Source organism: Anticarsia gemmatalis, chromosome 3 (assembly GCF_050436995.1).
Source record: "Anticarsia gemmatalis isolate Benzon Research Colony breed Stoneville strain chromosome 3, ilAntGemm2 primary, whole genome shotgun sequence".
NCBI lineage: Eukaryota > Metazoa > Arthropoda > Insecta > Lepidoptera > Erebidae > Anticarsia > Anticarsia gemmatalis.
The window spans coordinates 9,889,764-9,911,781 of NC_134747.1; the positions used below are offsets into that span (position 1 = coordinate 9,889,764).

Consider the following 22,018-nt stretch of genomic DNA (forward strand, 5'->3'; position numbering starts at 1 on the left):
CGGGGCGCGGTGTGCACGCAACCCCCTCCGACGATGCAATAACTCAGTCCTTCCACATCGTGTCCCCATCCAATTCACCAGACATCGCTTATTGACGAAATATCAATCAGAAAATTAACCAATTGTGCCTCTCCGAAGAAACACTGCTACGATGGTTATTAAAAAAAAAAAAGAAAATACCTTCCACATTATCTAGGAACTATGATATTGCATCTCGACTTAATGAAGTGTTAATTAAGTTGTATTATTTAGAATGACTATTAATTGTATGAATTATCCAAACTCCAATGATGGTATTTAGGAGCGCACGGCGCGTAACTCTCAATACGCTGTTTACTTGTGGAATTAAGTTTGCTCGAGTCAAGTAAATAGGGAGAATCTTTGAAAGTTGTGTAATTCGGTTGTAAGCCACTTCTCTATGAATTATGAAATACAGTCGTAGTTGGGTAATTTCATTAAAAGGTTAACTTAAGTTACACTGAAGTTCGTGTAGTATTAAAATGTTTAAAGAAGGCATTCAAAGTATTAATGATCGGCCAGTAGGTAGCATTTAACTATGAAATTTACTCACATTAATACAAGCTTTCAAGTGCTATCTTCTCTTGCTCTATCTGCCGCATAGGTACCGTTTTAGAAAAAGTCTATGGCAAAGTTTGCGAGCTAATATGTTTAGACGTAATTTTTTTTCTGATATGGATGCAAAAGCCGTGTCTAATAATATAAAAACACACAAACCCCTTAGTCATGACTTCCTACTCTTAAAATAGAAAAAATAAACTTCTTAAGTATTTAAGCAACTGTAATTTCTATCTTCTTTATCGTCAATTGTGGACCGATATGATTGATTAATTACTTCTATTAAATACCTATACACAGTTTTCGGGCATAAAATGTTGGGCATATTTATCGCGACGCAGACAATTAATTACGGTAACGATGGATTTTTATGATTCGTCATGATCATTAGCAGCCAGTAAACGTTTACTGCAGAACAGTTCCGCCTTATCGTGTACTATAGAGGTTTTGCCTCAATTGCTCTAATTTCGATCGTTACTTATTTATTCACGCATTCGAGCTGCAAGCTATAATTGAGCTAATTTATGAAAACTAGAGAGTTAATATTATTACTGTGTTGTTTGTGGCCCTATTCATGTAATCATAGTATAGTCGAAACAGTATAGTAAATACATTATTTAACGTAGTAAGTATAGTAAGTGTATTCTAGTAATATATTTCAAAATTTTCCGGGATCTATAAATCTTAAGAAATACTTACGTTCTTTATTATTAACCACTCCATGGTAATTATTCTGTGAATTTGAGACACAATGCTTGAACTTCAATACTGAAAAGATCGTGTATGTTTCATTGTATTAATAAAATAGTGTAATAAATTAAGCCCTGCTTCATTCGAGTGTGATAAATAATATCTAAAGGCTTTTAATTGCAATCTCTATACGTAAGAAAATTATGGTTAAATCAATGCATTCACTTAAAATAAATGAATAAGAAAAATCTTCATTTGTTCCACTTAAGAAAATGAAAGTAAATATTTTAAAGGATTAGCGTCCAAATAAAATAAGCAAGTGCAATGTTGCATTTGTACTCAAAGTAATAAAATAACAGACCGAGCAGTCATTTCTTAGCATCCTACAGCGCTTACATACAAAATGCATTTTCTCAGAGACGATTTCAACAAGTTTCAAGGAAGGTAAAAACATAATATTCCATAATTTTCTTACGCCAGCTGAATACGAAATACACTTCTGAATAACAATGTTATTAAGAAGAAATGAGACATATTTAGTGGAAACCCAATGCACTCTCTTGCAATTGAATTCTAGATGCGCATTATTATTATGAATAAACCTGGATGGATTCTAATGCAAAAAGGCAAGTTGAGTGTTGCAACGATTAATAGTACATATTTTGTACATAGGTTGTCAATATTAATGGAAATATTTATCATGTATTTAAAATACTGGCAGGCTGTGATACATCCACGTCATATACAAGGCCTTTTCATGCCTGGTCGTGTCATGGGCCGGATCATTGCGGTTACATAAATGCCCCAGGTTGTGATAAACTGTAGCGTGAACATCCTTAAACATATTCCATTTCAACAAGTCATAAATATTATAATGCGTAAGCAAAACTACCGGTGTCTACGAATTGATACATTATGTATACAGCCGTATGATTTATGATCTCTCACGAATAAATAACGATGCTGCAGGCTGAAAAAAATAATGGAATTTCTAAGAAAATACATTGTATCATACGTTTGAATTTGATGCATGAAATTGTGCTGAAACATTAAACGATGAAAGGAAAGAAATTAACATTTACGGCCTGGAGTGTTTTATAGCTAATACTTTATTGAAGACGGATTTATCTGACCAAGTTCTTTGATTACAGTTTCTGGGTCTCTACTTAAATATTAAGGCGTGCGGTGCCTACGAGAGTCAATTTTAGTGTCGGTTCAAGTTGTCACGCGAGTTTCTATGTCAGCCGTTACAGACAGTCTCACCCAGAGCCTGCCCCTAAACCTATTAGATAGGCTACAGAGGTCAAACCCCGACTCCGCTCAATAAATATATTTATTTATGATCTAAAATTGTATGTAACTCTTGCGATTCTATTTCGACTTGATATTGGTATTGTTACATTAGTGAAGCTGTGCCGAGATTTTTGAATGAATTGACGAAGCAAAACAATTATTATTGTAGCAAATCACGTTGTTTCGTTTATACGTGCCTGCCTTCATAGGAACAAGGCATGTATTTATGCTTATATCTATAAACGTATATTGTACAAGCTATTATTTTTCTTTAACGAGGAATAAAATGCTACGCACCACGTAGTTTTCGTAACGACCACCATATAACTCCCCTTGGGTGTCATAACAGTCGATTAAGCTGTATGTGCATGAAGGGGTAGTGTGTAATCCGACAATGTTCACAACAAAAACTGAAAATTCGGAACGGTAGAAGTAGGTCAAAGGAAAATTATATTAACAAACAGTACTTTTTACTCTGAATAAAATATTTTAAAAATTAAATATTCCAACAATACTGATGTTTGCGAAACCATTTTAAAATGCAGAGCGCTTGGTTTTCTAGATACAGATACAAATTTAATGCATAAATTACGTTGGTAATTGAAAATCTATTTTATGCTATCTGCAGAAACAATACGCATCTAACATAATTTGTGATGAAAGTAAGATAAAAAAAGTAAAAGATTTTTTTACATGCATAAATTGATGAAGAACTTTCATATTACAAGATATATAATAGAAATATTGGGAGGACCGTGCACAAAGTATCAGGCAGAAGGTAATATAATCCAGAGCTGACGTAACATTATTTATGGAGAGATCTATGACTAAGAGAATTTTAGATGTTATTACAGACAGTGTCTAGTTCTGTCTTCGACAGTCGCCACTTTTACAACTTTGTCTAACTGTATGTTTGCATGGCTCTGAAAATGTAATTTATAAAATTCGTACAACATCGTGATTAAGTATTTAACAAGGTAACCTTCTTCAAAACGTACAAGCTTCTCATGTTTTTTCTGCATTTCTAAGGTAGAATCATATTGACGTACACTTAGACCTTTTATAGGTTTAAGACATTTTTACACATTTTAGAATAAAATTACTTTCACATTCAGTCAACATGAATCCGGTGACCAGTATTCGCTTCCTCCTGGGCTACCCTATTTATTAGTTTGATACATGGTAGGCCAATTTTCGCCGGTCAAAAGGCCGCAGCAAACTTCAGGTTTCGATATTTATATCCGTAATTACTTTTCTTCCTGGTACAGGTTACTAAAACACAGGTATCATTGTTTAACCATAAATCGAAACAAAATTAGTTTCTAGTGTAATTTCTTAGACCATAAACTATCCAGACGGCCTTATTTGACTTTTTTATGCGATTTGTGTTGAAGTTGTAAAAATTTACTGGCCATTACCCTCAGGCTCCTTTACGATAGCTCGGGAATGTGCACCCGTTGTAAACCGGGACACATTCTCCTGCTGAGCACCAAAGAGGATTTTCGTGTTCACTCAAGGGTTCTTCAAAGAGCTCCTATCACCAGACATATTATTAGAAAATACAAAAGAATAAATATATTATTATTGCACATATTAAATACTTTTTACCATCGTGCTGAAAAAAAAGCGGTTCTAAACTAAAATTTTTATAGAAGGGGAAAGGTGAAAATGAGAAAAGTTTTGTTATTTGTCTGAAAATTGTGATTATTGCAAATAGTTTTCGACTGTGAATTGATCGACAAGCTAATAAAAGTTAGGTTTTGTTAAGCCATATCTGTTAAAGTTACTCTCATAAGTAATTTTACATTTAATATTTAAGTATCCACCCTTGCAATAAAAACTGAATTTAAACGGTAATATTTAAAGAACTTTTGGCACGCAACCTCATTTTGCATTCAGCTTTGAGTCGGTTAAAGAAATCAATATTTATGCAGTGAATATTAAGAAATTGTTACCTTATTACAATAAGTTATTTAAAAAGCATGTAGACACTTCCATAAGGATGATATTTAAATACTTACACACTTCAATAGATTGTCTCTCTGAAAAGTATTCTATTGATTCTGAGGGAACAAAAACCTTCTGAGACTCACTGCAGCTAAAATATATGAGGTATTTGGCATTCCTTAGTGGTCCAGTGTGCCCGTAAGTGAATTCAGCACGGAATGTTTGATTGTGAAAAGAATACCAATGAGCTTCCCAGATAAAGATAATGCAACTTCAATGGGAAATTACGTTCCGTTCCCGAATTTAAGCGAAGATTAATGACTGTGTAGCATTACCGTATTTATTGGGTATAGTATAGGTAGATAATATTATACCTATAGGTACTGATAAATAATGGTTTATAACATCCTAAGCGTGACAGAATGAGCGATTTAACCTGATAAATAAAGCAAACGTCTAAAATACGGACGTCTAAGTTGTTATGTTATATTGTTTATACACAGAGACTTCCGCAGTTGTAGGTAACCTTGCCCTCGCTCTCACTGTCAAGAAAGTAGCGTAGCTGTACTTTAAGCTGAAAATAGAACTCAAACAATGTAGCCACGTCTATTCTGACAAGAACTGTTAAATCTTTAACGCGCACCTAATTGAATAAACAATAGCTTTTCACTGAAGGGTTTGAGTCGTAAATCACAGTAAACACGCTTATTTGAAATAAAGCCTTTGTGCCCTCCATAAACCGAAAATAACCTACATTCAGTTTGTATCAAAAACCATTGGCATGCTTTTGTTCCATTATATTCGAGGCTCTAGGAAATATTAAAAATAAAAGAATAATGGCTTTTTTGTTTTATAAAAAGTAATCACTGTTTAAATCGAGCGGATACAAGTACCTAGTATTGTGAATTGATTTATAATTCAGTCATTTGTTTAGGCAATACGCAATAACATTCGATTAAATATTGTTTTGCCTTATATTATAATGCCATTTCAAAAATCAATATTGCTATAATTAAATAATAAAATCTTAGCCTACATAAAAAAAAATCAAATACAATAAACTATGGTGCACTGCATAAGTATTATTCACATGTTAACGACTACTTGAAACTTAGTGGTAATCTATGAAAAGTCCGACACGTCATCCTTTAGATTTGTTGTTTCAGTGAATCCAAGTAGGTTCCGCACTACAGGACAGTACGTGACTACGTGACGGACTCAACTGTTTCAGTTCAGGATTATATTGTGAGGGTATCTGTCGTATACGTTACTATATACTCGACTAGTCAGCGAGCATTGAATAGAACAGGAAATTAGAAATTAAACGAGTTGCGCCAGGAAACGTGTGTGTGTTCCGATCGGCCCATATGTGAGCTGAACGCCGTCTCTTGACGAATGTGAAGCGATGACGGAGGGCGTTTAACGCCCACTGACAATGCCAGCACTACGCTTAAAGGAAATTCTCGCTCAACTTCACTTGTTTGCTGTCAGTTTCCGCCCACTCTCGTTCCAGTTTTCATTGAAATGTTGTTTTTTACTCTTTAACTATAAACTAAATTGAGGGACTTACTTATTTGCACAGCACTCTAAAGTTGTGAAAACGATGAATAGATAAATTATCTCTTCTCCTTTTTAGCAGGCCGATCTTTGTCAAAAGCATTCTCAACGAATAATAGCAAACGAATATTTGATTCAAAGTTCACTTTGGTTAACTTTTCTGATCATAAAAAAGAAGAAAGCTGATTTTAAAAGCGGTAATTAACGGAAAACCTGTGTGATTAGAGATAATTTCGGCTGCGGCAGACGGCCAGAATATTTCCATTTTTATGTGAGCATATCGCCGCCTCCCTATGTCTGTGTCACGTCCTACCTCCCTGAAACAAAATTGTTCGATTATTTTCGGTTGTTCCATCGGCTTGAAACAAATTAGTCCATTTGTATGCTAACGGACTTTCCGATTCGGATGTGAATATGGCTAAAAGAGTATTTATTACTACCGGCTTTTTTGTGTGAAACAGTAAGTCTTTATCGAGCTTTGTAACGTAAACTACGTATTTAAATCCAATCTACGGCGGTAGCTATTTCATGACTACAAAACGGAACTTCGACAAATTCTTGTACGACACTACTCTACTCCGACAAAATGGCACTCCGATGCGTTTTAATTTAGACAATACTAGAGTTCGATATACCTAGTCTCAGACACTATTGTACACCGACAAACCGTTTCTTCGACATAACTTTAATAAGAAACAATGCGACTTCGACGACATACTCCTCCGAAAATAATGCTAGGTCGACAGCAGTAAACTTCGAAGTACTCTTCTCAGGCATGTTGTACTTCGACAATATCGTAAATCGACGTGACACATCTAAGCCACCAATGTATATCAATGTTTTTTTAAAAGTATTTTAATGAACTATTTTTACTTTTTTTTTTTATTTTCATAGCAGTGATAGCCGAGTGGTAGGGTAAGGATGCCTATTATGAGATACCATTTTTATTTTTGTTTGAAGCTTCCAAAGATATAGTTTTGGATAGGAAATTTAATGCACTTTAAATGTGTAGTAACCATTTAGTGCTAAATAAAATATATTTCTTGCTGGGTTTTCACCGTTGGAGCATGTGATAATTATTTCTAATACACACATAACTTCAAAAAGTCATTGGTGTGTTGCCTCGGATTTTAACCAGCGACCACTTGCGTGGGAGGTGCCAACTTATATACCCCTCGGCTATCACTGCTATTTAAATTAAAAAATATGAATTAAAAATAGTTCATTAAAATACATTCAAAAAAAATTTGAAATACATTGGTGGCTTAGATGTGTCACGTCGATTTACGATATTGTCGAAGTACAACATGCCTGAGAAGAGTACTTCGAAGTTTACTGCTGTCGACCTAGCATTATTTTCGGAGGAGTATGTCGTCGAAGTCGCATTGTTTCTTATTAAAGTTATGTCGAAGAAACGATTTGTCGGTGTACAATAGTGTCTGAGACTAGGTATATCGAACTCTAGTATTGTCTAAATTAAAACGTATCGGAGTGCCATTTTGTCGGAGTAGGGTAGTGTCGTACAAGAATTTGTCGAAGTTCCGTTTTGTAGTCCTATTTCATAATTAAAAGTGAACCTTAGCTTATGAAAGAATCTCAATAATTTACTTTTGTATGAATGTTTCAACTATTGAACATGCATATTTGCTGTTTTGTTTATCCTAGGCTAGTCAGGCTGGCATATCAATGTAAAATATATTTCATGATAATACAACTTCTATCTTCTATTTATGAGTACGCACTATTGACATGCCTTCAATACATTCAATATAGAGTATGTCGGTATTTCTTTAAATGCACTTTCGTCGGGATAATAGTTATTTAATAAAAGAGCAATGAACCTTTTTTTCAAAGATAAAGTCGCAAACATAGCATCGCATAGATAAACTCTAGCGTAAGGGCAATTGCTGTCCGTTATACTCATTGTCCCAATAATATGTACAATTGTACAACAGTGGCCGCAAAGGACCGACTATACTCGTAACACAGATGTGATTAGATTACCTCGGGGCCGTACAAATATATATTACTATGTATTGTGGTGTGGGCTCCTTGGTTAACATAATGAGACTGATTGGGAGCTTAATACGAACTGATTAACGCCACTCTCAGGTGAGGATTCGGCATATTTACAAATCTAGTCGTTTTTACATTTCCAGACGTAGTGGGAATCTATACATCGAATCTAGTATTTTTCTTAGATAATAGAATAATACATATATATGATGTCACAAGTTCTTGATAGTTCTTGCCAATTTCTCATTTTCATGACCACATAAAGCTCGGCTAATAAAACATTTAAATTGGCCTGTATTAAGCGCTATAATGAAATTTTCTTATCAACAAAGTAAAATCTAGATAGAGAACCATATTACTGATTAAGGTATTGTTTTTAATTAGACATTTATGTGTCTACAATACAAGTCATATTGAGACAGTATTGGTGTTCCAAAGAAAAGTGTAAGAGTAATAAAAAGCTACAGGGACAGTCGTACAAATTCTCGCTTTAGGTAGACGATATCTGTCATCAGCATTCGTATAACATGTTCGTTTGACAGGATTTTTTTGGTTTAGGTATTTTAGATAGAAAGTCAAGTCGTTAAATGACAGCCTTGAGCGTCCTATCTCCATCTGTCTCTGCTGAAAGTGTTCATGTTTAGTAATCCGCAGTAAAACCCTGTGGTAGACGCAAATTGTAAGAAAATACATAAAACCTTGAATCTATAAATAGCCGAACGCTATCTTCTTCCGTAATAAAAGGCTTCTCATCCAGTCACAAGGAAAAGTAGTTCTTGTGAAAAATGTTCGCTATTTATTCACAATATTATTTTATGATAGAAACGGAGTATTATGGAATAAATTTGTTGTAATAAAAGTATTTACTTAATGCTATGCTATAATTATGCTTAATACATATTACAATTATGTCAGAATGCTATGATATTTTTCTATCTATCAGTATGTCCCTAGGTATCTAGTAATCGTGTTGAAAACTCTTTAAGTTAAGAATTTAGATGAATACTAAACTGTTGATTTGAATATTTCTCTCGGGTTCATAGTCCTTTATAAACTTTCGTGTTTCATCAGGTTTATTATGACTGGTGAAATTGCATGAAAAAGGCGGGTCACTGGTTTACCTCAAATAATAACATGTTTTGTGAAAATAATCTGACACGCTAGCGGAAGATCACGCGTCGATTAGGCGCACAACAATAGCTCTGGGTTAAAGCTCACCTACATATTTTCATAACCCACTGCTACGTTTTGATTATTCAGTATAATTTATATGTAATTTAACCGTCACTTTAAAGTCGCCGTTAAAAACTACGAATTATTGCCTTTTAATTGTATAATTCTCTCCGCTACAGCTAAATCTATTCGCTAATCTAATTATTTATACACGAATTCCTTAAACTCTATATACAAATACTTATTACACTTCTTTTTTTGTTATTCGGTTCAAAGCTTCATTATACGATTTTCTCTTTGTTTTTATTTGCTACAGTACTGTGACTCGTATAAATTGAGCGTAGATTCTTTCACAAAGCATTCTTGTACTAATTGAACGGATCTTTTGATGTCTCGGGTTACGACCAGCTCGCGGCCAGGTGGAAAATGTTCACAGATTATGCGGTGGAGCGGATAATTTTCCAGATCTTGAGCGTAGGTTCTAGGTACCTAATTAATTATGTACTCTTTAGTAAATAAGGTTCTTAATTATACATCATATTTTAGCGTTCTATGGAGCACTTTACCCGACTGGGTTGTTTATTTAACGCTTTCTAAGCGATTACCTAATTCAATAAAACCTTACCACATTGAGTATAGTATAACGATTATCTAAACTCGTTCTACAGGGTTGTTACATACGTATATGAAAGTGCTGCTTATTCAGGTTTCAAAGTTAGTTAATAATCTTGTAACGGCTGGGATCAAAAGGCTTTTACAGATATAATGAATCTATAATCGTTGTTTATATCTCCATTGTTGTCTATAATGTTTAGTTAAGGTTTACAGTAATATGTAACTGTTCATTGGCTTCAATGGCATGACAAAACCAATCGGGAAGTAAGTCGTCCGTGAGCCAGTGTACGTAGTAAATCCGGTAGCCCAACTTCGTCCGTGTCCCATTGACCTACATTCGCGCCCTTGAACCTACCCCCGCCATCCCCGCTATCCGCACGTTCCCGTGACGTCATAAATGCCCTCCACTACCATTTTCTTTGAAGTATATTGTTTTGGCCCAAAAGGACAATGTAATTTGTATAAAATAAGCTCGTTTTTATATCGCGGGTAATGGTTTAAACAGAAATTCAGGCTTAACTTTGGAATCGATTTTATTTTTTTTTAAAACTATAATAACACCATTTCGGATTATTGTTTTTCTTAATACGCTATGCTTTTAACTTGATGTATTTTATTGATACAACTTGAGCTATAGCAACCAATAAACAAATTATAGCTACCTACGTAAATTGCATGTTTGCACTTCAGCGAACGACAGCCATTTATAGCGAATGCTGTGTAAACAGCTGCCTTTTGCTTTATCCATTTATGTGCTAAGTTTCAAATGAAAGATTAAACAAGCACTTCAACTTTGTAAATAGTGAGGCACTTAAAATAAAATACAAGGAGAAGATGGCAGCTCGAGGTCTTCATTAAAAATGTATGCAATAAGCAAAGGACTGAACGGGTCAGATAGAAAAAAGGTTTTCATCACGTGGTGAATAAAATTCCTCCTGACTCGATTAATAAGATGTATTTTCACGGGCTTCTTTATTATAGACCTGTATAAATTAGTTAGCCAGTGTCTTCAATATATTCCTTGTGAACTGATAATGTATTCACGCCTAATCTTTGAACCGGAATGTACGACATTGGGAGTACGCGAAAATGCGCGATGCGTACGTGTGAATGTCAAACGTCTCTCAATAACTACTTAAGCAAATTCTAACGCTCCCTTTATTACTTTTATACGCTCCATTAGGAAATGGCTTTCTTTTGTGCTCTGTTTGGCAAAAATTGATTAAATGACATCCTATCCCGACCCGTCTTATATTGCCAAAATATATTATAGAGTTATAGCCCGTATAACTATTCAATGTTGTAAAAACAACCATAAAAGTATCGTCCAAAAACAAAGGAATAATTTAGTCGCAAATATCGGCTAGTAGCTCAATTCAGTTCACTGGAGCCGCGTGCTAGTTGTAGGCAAATTTTCCATTTGGTTGTCTGTGGTTCGCGCTCGTTTTCCAAACCAATGGTTCGTTCAAATCTATTGCCGAGAAGAAACATATTACTGAATATTTCTATGCAAGTAATTTATAGCAAGTAATTTCGCTAAAATATTTTTATCATGTAAATTATTATTGGCTATAGCAATACTGTCAGCTGCGATTAAAATATACAATGTTCTTAAAGTTTTAAATGCACATAATTAAGCCTGAAAAGTCTCATTAGTAGTCATTGGTGCTAGTTATACAACAGGTGCTGTTTACCTTCCTATACATTTATAATCTCCATCTAATATTCTTTGCACACGTGTCCAAGGTATCGACACAAACAAGGTGTGATGGAGTGGTTTAATATGCTAAGTAGTTGGGCTATTATGCTATACGATCTTTGCTCAGATTGCTTTCTTAGTTAAGATAACGGGCATAAATTATAAAGCTTCGACATCCACTTTGCATACACTTATTGTTGCTGAACGACGCTGATAAAACTTGTTTAATGTATAATTTATATTTAACGATGATAAAGTTTAGAAATCCGAACGCTAAATGTTGAAGATAGAACTGCGGGTAGGACGTTTCGGATGATAATCCGATATCATTGTACGTTTGTGCTACTCTCCCAGAAATAGGGCTTGATATTTCTAATATTTAGCGTTTATTAGGGTACGTACTCTCGAGGGTGCCATTTAGGGATGTTTCGGGACCATTTGTCGCTCATTTCAGAATGCTGCGGCGTGCCAGAAAATGTGCTTTTTCGTGCCAAACACTTTTTATGTTTCAATTAGTGAACTCACACATTTTATATAAACACAAATGAAGGAATCCGAACATTATGTTCCATCTTCCTCGAATATGTTATATGCAGTATTTTATTCATAAAAAGAATCATTAAGGGCCGTTTTCACGGATTCTGGATAAGTGTCGGATAACCTATCCTTTATATGTATAAAGAGACAGCAATAATATAACACTTATCCTTGCAAGGATAGATGTTGATAACGCGATTAACGAATTTAAATAGAGTTTCTTGTGGCACACAGAAAATTATTAACCTGGAGAAATATAAAGTATTTTTAACCCTAGAAAACAACCACGCAAGAAGTAACACCAAAAACCCTCTCAAACACACGAAACAAACGACAATATTTTCTGAAAAAAATAATGGACAGCATTTCATGCAATGAAAACATGCGTTTTTATTCCCTGCCAAAATTTACGTATGCGGCAGGTAACATTTTTGTAATATCAAAGTCTAGATAGTGTTTCGTTGTAAAATGTTTGACATTTTACCGCAAACATTCATGCCACGGTTAGAATTGAGGGAAATTACATGAAGTTATGTATTTTTCTGGCTGATTGCAACACTTTGGAATTACTGTTTAACTTATAGGGTAAAATTTTGTCAGTATTATTTATACGTCTGCTGTCAATTCATATTCCATATTGATTATCTCTTACCATATGCATATGCTGTGAAACTAGTCTTTATACTAGTCTTTATACTAGTCTTAATTTAAATCGCAAAAAGTGTCGATATAATTTTAGAGCACGTAGATATCTACTCTGCTATTCATACATGGTTATTTATTACGTAAAAGCTAGTGGTGTGTATATTGTTATTAGTTCACAAGTATCGTCCCATCTCTAAATTATCCCTCAGTCACCGCTTATAGTTCTCGTGGGAGCCCCTGTAACCAGACACACCAACAACGTGAAACACGCTCATCCTGATAATGGTCACGGAATTTATGTGTTTATGACCAGAGAAAAACAGTTACCGTGTAACCCAATTCTCTATCACTATCGACTATCGACAACTGGCTAGCTATCAAGAAATGTAATATGAAAATGTGATCAGCGCCTCTAGCGGGCGTCGCAGAATCTATTTTGGCAATATATTTTAAATATCAAACTCTCGATATTCGCTAGGACCGACTGAAGAGAATTCGGTAAGAGTTCGGTACTAATTTTATTTATGATAATTTTATTTAGCAGCCTGTGTGATTTAAATGCAATGTAATACATTAATTATTTGTAATTTATACCATTACTCTTGGGCAAAGGTCTCTTCCCGGAATTAGGAAACTATCCACTACGCCGGCAATGTGCATGGTTGGGGGATTAAATCAGCATTTATTTTTAAACTAGCTGACCCGCGCAACTTCGCTTGCGTCACCTAAGAGAATGGGTCAAAATTTTCCCCGTTTTTGTAACATATTTCGTTGCTACTCCGCTCCTAATGACCGTAGCGTGATGTTATATAGCCTATAGCCTTCCTCGATAAATGGGCTATCTAACACTGAAATAATTTTTCAAATCGGACCAGTAGTTCCTGAGATTAGCGCGTTCAAACAAACAAACAAACAAACTCTTCAGCTTTGTTATATTAGTGTAGATGTATATGCTATTCACGGATATATACATCTAATTACTTAGTTATATAAAAACATGGAGGAGATTAGTACAAATATAATTCTAGATAACATACACTAAGAACTTGGAATTGAAGCATAAAGTTTGTAAGACTTCCTCACAACATCGTCTCGAGATAAAACTTTTTGGGATAATATCCCTTTTCCTCTTAAAGCTTTTGATGCTTCTTGATAAACTTCTAGATGAATACTCGTATAATAATCATTACATAACATAGATGGATTAGAAAAGTTTATGTAATACTACTAATCCCAATAGTGTGGTATCAAATAATGCTTACACAAAAGAATGAGATAGGTAGTAGGTATTATGAGAGCAGATTTATTCAGCTCTATTGTTGCTGCTTTTAAATATTTTGTGTTTAAAATCATAAAGCTGTTTTCTAACCGTCATGGTTTTATTTCTCTCTGTTCTATTCAATGAAAACTAATAAACACGTATTAAACAGTTCTATCTTTATTTCACCAGTTTATTTTATTATTAGGTAAACTGGAAAACCCACAAGAGTTTCTTGGGGCAAACGAAAGAAAAATTAAATTTATTAAGTAAAAGTAGACAGTAACCCCCAAAAGAGAGGGTGAAGTTCGTTCTTAAAAAAAGTGGATTTTACGGCAGCACTTTCGACAGGTCTAAAAGGTTTTTTATTAAGTTACGGGCGCATAGACGCAATTAAGGCGTTGTACGCCCGCTCTTACCGACTGCCGTGAATTGATTGTACATGTGCGGCTTTTCATCTGAACGTATTATTCAGCCCCGGTGCCGTACTCGGGAAGTAATAATTAATTTACGACTTCCATACCAAACACACTAAACATTTTGTACTCTCGACTGATTCATTAACTAATGAATAACACAATCCACTTGAAAGGGGTTTCATTACGAAATAGCGTAAATTCTCGATACATAGGATATTTTTTTATAAATGTCTACATAATAGTTATAAATACTTTTAATAGCTACAGATACAGGTATACAAAAATACAAGAACACAAACTACACATGAATTACACACTCTGTAGCCTAAAATATCTTGATATCTTGCAAGTAATATTGTTGAGTTATGAAGTAGGTAGGAAAAATTGGAAGATGCGATATTTTGTGGGATGCGAGAGAGTTCAGTGTCGGTAGGCAGTGCCGAGATGTCGGGGGCTGGCTGGCAGCCTGCCAGAGCCTCATCCGTTTATCCTATGAGCTTGTCGGGATGAATTATCACAAACAAATTGGATCCGTTTGGTCAATTTCTTTCAATAATAGTAGAAGACGATTTTTAATGCTTTTGTCAACTGTTGCATTAATTTCCATTAGATCTTACGCAGGTTCGTAAAAAAAGTGTACGCAGCAGAAGCGCAATATGTCCCATATATTCCGAAACATCTTAATTCGTTTGGTTTCTTTTCGGAAATCTTCAGGAGTAGATTGCTACTCTACGCCACTCAATGGTCCATGTACCTACTTTATAATATAAACATAGAACGTGCTTGATTATAACTTGAATTACCTTGATATTTATTAAAAACCACCGAAACACACATTCGCAATCGAAATCATAGAACATCTTTTGAAATACGAATTACGGATTCAATTAACTGAATGAAACGATTGAGGAAAAAAGTCGTATTAATGAAAGTAGAGCCCCCGGCGATGGGTAGCTGTACTACTTACACGATATTGTAATTTTCCAACACGCTAGACACGTCGGCTACCACCCACTACTGTGGAAATGGGAATGACAACACGTACAAACGTGCATATTGTCTTATTTAATTAGATATGGCTGGTGACCGCAGTGCAGGAGTTACGCAATCATTATGAAGTTAACATTTCATCAGCTGCAATGTGGTCTGTGTTTTGGCCACACGTTATGCATTTCAGATTGAGTATAGACGATTGACAATGCTATTATAACTATGATTTAAAGCAAAAAGCGTTAAAGGATGTATTCAGATAGCTCTGTGTTTTATTTTGTGTTATCTCATTCTTGCTTACATAGATGGCGTTCTTTGCTCTTAAAAAATCTTGCCCCTAAAAAAGGCGTTATGTTATGTATAATTTCTAATTACATCAATATTTTCAATAGAAGTAGATATCCTGTAATTCCTTGTGTGTTATTTCAGTTAACGTTCATATTACTTTATTCGCAAGCTAAAAAACTACATAGATAGTTGTAATAATTGCTTTACTTAATTACCTTGTTTTTACACATCGTAAAGTTTCCAATCAAAACCAAATAACGTTCAAACTAGCGCAAGAAGTGTGTGCCAAGTTTTTGGCATAATTTGAAACTGCATTATTAATTAGTAACATGAAGCGGTAATTTGTGCGAGCAAACTTGTGATTTAATTACATGTTACAGTTCTGTACGGGAAATAATATATTTACTGAAATATATGTAGAATTAGAGCTCACAGTTTCATTCAGGTTACCAACAGTATTTTTACTGACACAATAGTAGTTATTTCGGCAAGTAAATGGACCTGTTACCGCGTGTAATTAATGCCACACTCACCTTAATAAACGGTAGTAACGCGGTCAAAGACACCTCAATAAATCAGTACCTTTAGGGTCATGACATTTATCAAGCCCTTGTCGCATCGTGATAGAGGAAATTAAGATTGCAAATAAGGAATTGTATCTATTATTATTTAAATAGGTACGCTTTTAATAATGGGTAATTATTAGTAGACTAGCCGACACGCGCGAAGAATGGGTCTTCTCTTATTAATTTTCCCCGTTTTTGTATTTTTTTTACTGGTACTGTGCTCCTATTGGTCGTAGCGTGATGATATATAGCCTATAAGCCTCTTCAATAAATAAGCTATCCAACAGTTAAATAATTCCTCATTCGCACTAGCAGTTTCTGAGATTAGCGCGTTCAAACAAACAAATTCTACAACTTTATAAAATTGTAAAAGGTTCCAGAATAATATAATAATAGCAGGTATTTTCAATAAATGAAGTAAAATATTTACTAATCATATTTTCTGTTTTGTGCGACATTAGTTTTTCTTTTTCTATCATTAAATCGTAATAGATAGTGACAGAGGCAGTAAACCGAGGCAGAAAGGCCGCGGTGACCGGATGGCGGGCGCCTCTGATGGGCCCGCCACCGGACATCGCGCCCGATGCTCGGAAGCTTATTTTGTACTTAGGCCCTCATTACGAGCTTCATGACAGCTCACCACAAGATATATTTAGCTATCCACAAATATATTTTATTAAATGAACAACTTGCTTTATTAAAACAATATTTCTGCAATTACTCTTAACTTTTTAATGGGTCTCAACTGGCAATTACATCTTTTCTACTTTTATCATTCTTCTTGAGATATTTATTCGTAATGTTAATTAGTAGTAAAGTTCAACCACGAACTCTTAATTAGATTTTGGGTAAAGAGTTACGCAAAAAGATATTAGTTACTGCTTTACGATGTGCGGTTTCATAGCTGTTTATTCCGTCAACTTTGTCTATAAAACACAGAACTATCTTGGCAATGGTTGGTGAATAATTTAAAACAATGAATGGCTGGAGCGTCTATAACAAAATATATATCGTGGTTCACGATCGAAACTCGAGTCGACGTTCCCATAAATTGGACCGCGCCCAGGTGCTACGCTTACGACTTCCTTCGCTAAATTGCCTAGCAGAGAGCGGTGGTAGCGCTTAAACAGCGAATTACGTTCGCTACCTTCCACTTTTTGCACCTTTAGAAAAACTTTCCTGGAATCCGCGAACTCTTTTAACTACAAATTTTTAGTAGGTTTTGTCTCTGAAGTGGCGAAGTAATATTTTATCGCAGCGCTGTGAACTTTACGAGCCAAGGTATTTTATTGTTAGCCACTGAGAACTTCAAGTTTATATTCTTTTGTTTATAAATAATGTTTGTAAAAGGTTATTTATTTATAGCTCAAATGCTGTAGTCCTACATAATTTATGTGTGCCTGGAATCGTTACAAATTATAGGTTTTTCCTGGAAATGGTATGCGATGTTAACCAAGTGTTGTATTTTTATCAGAAAGCATCGTGACCCCCGGCATGAGGTCGGGGGAGGCGGGGGAGGGTTCGGAGCTGGCGGAGTTCGGCGCGCGCTGGCCGCCGCCCTACAGCCAGAGCTACGGCTGGACGCGCTCCGCCACGCCTCAGCACCCGCCCGCGCATCACCTCGCCAGGCACTCCAGATCACATCAGGTACGAGGACGATCCAACTTCTAACTTCTGGAAAAGCCTTGATCGACGTTAAGCCGATCACGCCGTAACTCAAAAACTTTGCTTCATGTTTTGACGCAGGTTGATAGTCGACTGACCGTGCACGTTCAAATATCTGGTTATGTATGTTAGCATATACAGCTATTGAGAGACACGGAAGATTTCTAGTTAGCACTATAGAAAAATACATATTTAGCAGTAACATCGCTCTAGAACTCCAAGAACTTGCATGGAGCTATTTAATGACAGTTAAGTGTGAAGGTTATGTTTGACGCAACCAGTGGTTGCAGGACAACCGGCACACGAGTTACGAGGCGGAGGACGCGCGGGGCCGCGCTCGCGGTGGTGTCTACTACTCGCCGCCAGGCACTTCCTACACCATCGTCGAGCGGCCGGCCTCCTCGCACGGCCACCATACCTCCTACTCCCATCACTACGCAGGCAAGCTCTCCCGCGCGCCTTACCTTGGCTCCACTAATATTGCGAATAGTGCAGGTTAGTGCTACCCCTCGCTACACGCTCAGCTACTTTAATTATGCTTTATTAAAATAATGCCTTGAGATTTAAAATATAACTATTTTTTATCAAGTAGAGTAGAGAGTAGTAAGCCTAGTGTTTGTAATAGTATTTTTTAATAGCCTGCTGGTTTCTTAGGGTAGACTTATGATGAATGCTTATATTGTTCTTAATATGTACAGCCGGGGCAACAAGTTTGAGAAACAGCACGAATCACTTGAGCGCGGCGAACGGCAAGAAACGGCCGATCTCGCCGGAGCAGGTGCTGCGGCTGTTCGGTCAGGGCGGTGCCGCGGCGCTAGGCAAAGCGCTGCCGCCCTCGCACCCGCACCACGCTCACACCGCGCCCCTCCCCGCGCCTGCAGCCCTGCCTGCGCGGAGGCACTCACCCGCCAGCAGCCCTAGTAGCACTACGCATCATGTAAGTGCCTCTAATGCAATACCTAATTGCATTTATCAGATGCGACGTCACAGAGGAGCAGAGTTCATTACCTGATTACACTCACCTGGCCCTTCTCAAGTTTTGCGGTGGTATCTATAAAGGTTGAACATGATTTTATTAGAGAGCATTCAATGTTTACGGAAAGTAGATTAAGCTAACTACGGGAAGATGTAAAAAATACTTTATCAGGGCCATATGCATGTGTCATACTTACCAATGTATGTCAAGTTCCAATCGCCGCAGCTGATGGAATCGCGATGCAGTAATTAATAAATCAATAACGCGATATTAAGGATGACACTGAGTGTAGTTCCCAAAATAGCTGTATACGAGGCAAACACCGCGGGGTGGGGGGTACGAGGGTGTCATATGTGTAAATTATTCCAGGGTGAGGCCGCACACGCCAGTCGATACCACTACTTTATTCATGACCACCGCGGCGACCGTTTAGGTTTCGACAATATGGACATGACCACAATACAATGAACCAGTTATGCCACGCTCGCATTTGTTCATTGGACATTTGCCTATCGATAATTTTATGCAATTCACATTCTTGGCATCATTATGATGTTTTGGCGCCAGATAAAGATTTTGAAAACCTTAAAAATATAAAAGTATCTGCACTAACAATGCGTGTTATAGAGTCGGCACATCCACATAAAGTTTACCGTGTCATGGTCAGCGGTGGAGGTGGCTGTCATCGTCACGTTCAGTCGACGTCAGGTGACAGTCCAGTTTACAGTGTATTTAAGTGTAAATTTGTGTAAACGCGTACTAATAACGTGAATTCTTGATTTTATGTTACATAGTTTTGAGAAATGTCTCGTATTTTTTATATTTGCGTGGTGTGGTGACGTATGACCCAATTACACAGTTTTTCCAAGCACGGTGTGACGGCAAATATTTCAATTTGTGGACGACTTTGGGCCAGAGACGCCGACGTCGCTATAATTCTCCCGTACTTAACCGATAAAATTTTATGAAAAGTATTGTACCTTAACGTTTTAAAATGAAAATGCGATTTAAATAAATAATAGGGCGCGATTCGTATTCAAATAGAATTCAATGAATAAAAAGTGGTTCTTCTTGTAAATGAGACAAAGTGTATCCACAAAATGAATGTATAAAGTTTTACAATAATACGTAATGGTTTTAAGTGTAAAGTGGTTTAGTGACAGCCTCTATCTAACACTAGTTTCAAATTGGATTCCGTCGAGAACCATGAGGTTAGTATATTGTATGTTATTCAATATCTCTCTCTACATCGATTCAAGAATCGTAAAACGTTTCAAAATAAAATCCTCGAGCACCGCAAACGTGGAGGAAGACTTGAGTTACGCCTTTGTTTTTGTAAAGTTGAAGCGTTAATCAATTTACGAGTGTAACTACTTAGGCTCTATTAGGCGGTAACAAGCGGAAAGTAAATGGTTAATCACAGTCGGAAAGTGTTGGGTGTATCCTTCAGTAAAGTTGTATGAGCTGTCAGTATTCCCGCTAGAATACTTCGTGACTGATTACGGCGAGGAAGCACTTGTTGATGTAACGTGCAGGTGATAGATAAGTGGTGCTTGTCTGCGAATATAAACGAGTGAGACGTTTTAAAGTGAAACGAGAACCAGACAGTTAGTTAACCAAGATTTTGTAGGTTTCTGTTGTTATATCAAAAATCCTTTTTAAAAACAAAAAGAGATGTGAAAATGAATTCTTGTTTTACCGCATAAGACCTTCTTATTTATTTAATTGTTACTAGTACCCACTTATTATAATCAAGTCATTTTGTTTAATAACAACTATTATAATCAGGGTTGAAAATGTTCTAGTCCAATGAAATGCATAAAGTTTGTAGGTAACGTAAAAGTATTTGAAGCACAGTTTACAAGCAAATCTCGAGGCGGAGTCGATGAAAATATTTGACGTTCCGAGAGCTTGAGCGGGCGGACGCTCTGCCGCCCCACGCCTCGCGCCGCGCCGTGCCCGCCCGCCTCAGGGGCGACCGGCTTGTACAACTTCTTTGAGATGTTAAACGTTCGCCTCGAGAAACATTGTTTACGCAAAAGAGGGGCTCGCGTTTTATTGCTTATGAACGCCGCGGCGCTTCGCGTTTCGTGAACAATATTGAGGAAAACAACTCTTTACATACTCACTGACGCTTCCAGAAATCGTTTCTTTTCCTTGTTTTGGATCAAACTATTCTCACATATTGCACCTTATTCGAGTATAAGGATTAGAACGTTATTACTGGTATACACGCAGGTAATATGTGTTGGTGTAGGTATAATAACGGAAAACGCCAGTAAACATGCTAGGTCACGTTGTAATGTAAAGGAAACACGTTACTCACTGAAAAATTAATAAATACGGAAGGCAACTGTAGCTCAATAAAGTTGGCTACGTGTATTTTTTAAGGTTAGCTACACGTACCGCAAACATGGAATGAAAATAACTGTGCCTTTTCAGATACCACCTTTACGATTTCTTAGAGGAATAGGATCTCAAATGGAACAGCATGCCAAAAAATATATCCTTGCTAAAATTCACAGATTTTGAACATCCATAATTCTGTACCAATACTTATAATAACTACAAAGTCTATCTGCCTGTTTGATTTGATGTATAGCACAGAATATAGGTAGGTATATTAAGTTTTGATATTTACAAGAACATAGTCACTGGCACGATCTTGAAAAAGTTTCTAGTCCCTTCGTCTTCAGAGCAATTTGTAAAATAAAGGAACGGACTGTTAAAGGTGTTTGTTCTGGTAATTTAATTAGGTGTTTGTTTGACAGGCGATATATCGCGGGGGCGAGCGCGAGCGGGAGCGGCCGTACTCGTCGGGCGGGGCGCCGCCGCCGCCGTCGGAGCCCGCCACCAGGACCGTCACTATGAGCCGGGACCCCGCTGACTCTCATGGCTTCGGAATTTGTGTCAAAGGCGGGAAAGAGGCAGGTAAGAAAAATAACAAAACTTCTTTTATCTTTACTAAAAGACCTACTCATTCATCTATTTACTCTCTCTCTCTAATCTTTAGGGTTAGGTCGCCTAAATTTCAGAACGTCACTATAATCTTACAACATAGTAGTACTTAGTAACAGAACAATTCGCATGCTTTCACGAGAGTCCGGC

The 22,018-nt window shown here is 36.5% G+C and overlaps 1 protein-coding gene across 3 annotated transcripts in view; it reads left to right on the forward strand.

The window, feature by feature from the left end:
- Nucleotides 1–22,018, forward strand: part of dysc (whirlin protein dyschronic) — a 64,198-nt gene that overhangs the window by 1,247 nt on the left and 40,933 nt on the right. For all 3 annotated transcript variants that reach the window (XM_076136429.1, XM_076136430.1, XM_076136428.1), the window contains exons 2-5: nt 17,744–17,916; nt 18,225–18,429; nt 18,633–18,871; nt 21,682–21,841. In XM_076136429.1, the coding sequence (XP_075992544.1) occupies nt 17,764–17,916; nt 18,225–18,429; nt 18,633–18,871; nt 21,682–21,841 (757 nt within the window). In that variant the 5' untranslated portion in view covers nt 17,744–17,763. The remainder of the gene's footprint in view (nt 1–17,743; nt 17,917–18,224; nt 18,430–18,632; nt 18,872–21,681; nt 21,842–22,018) is intronic.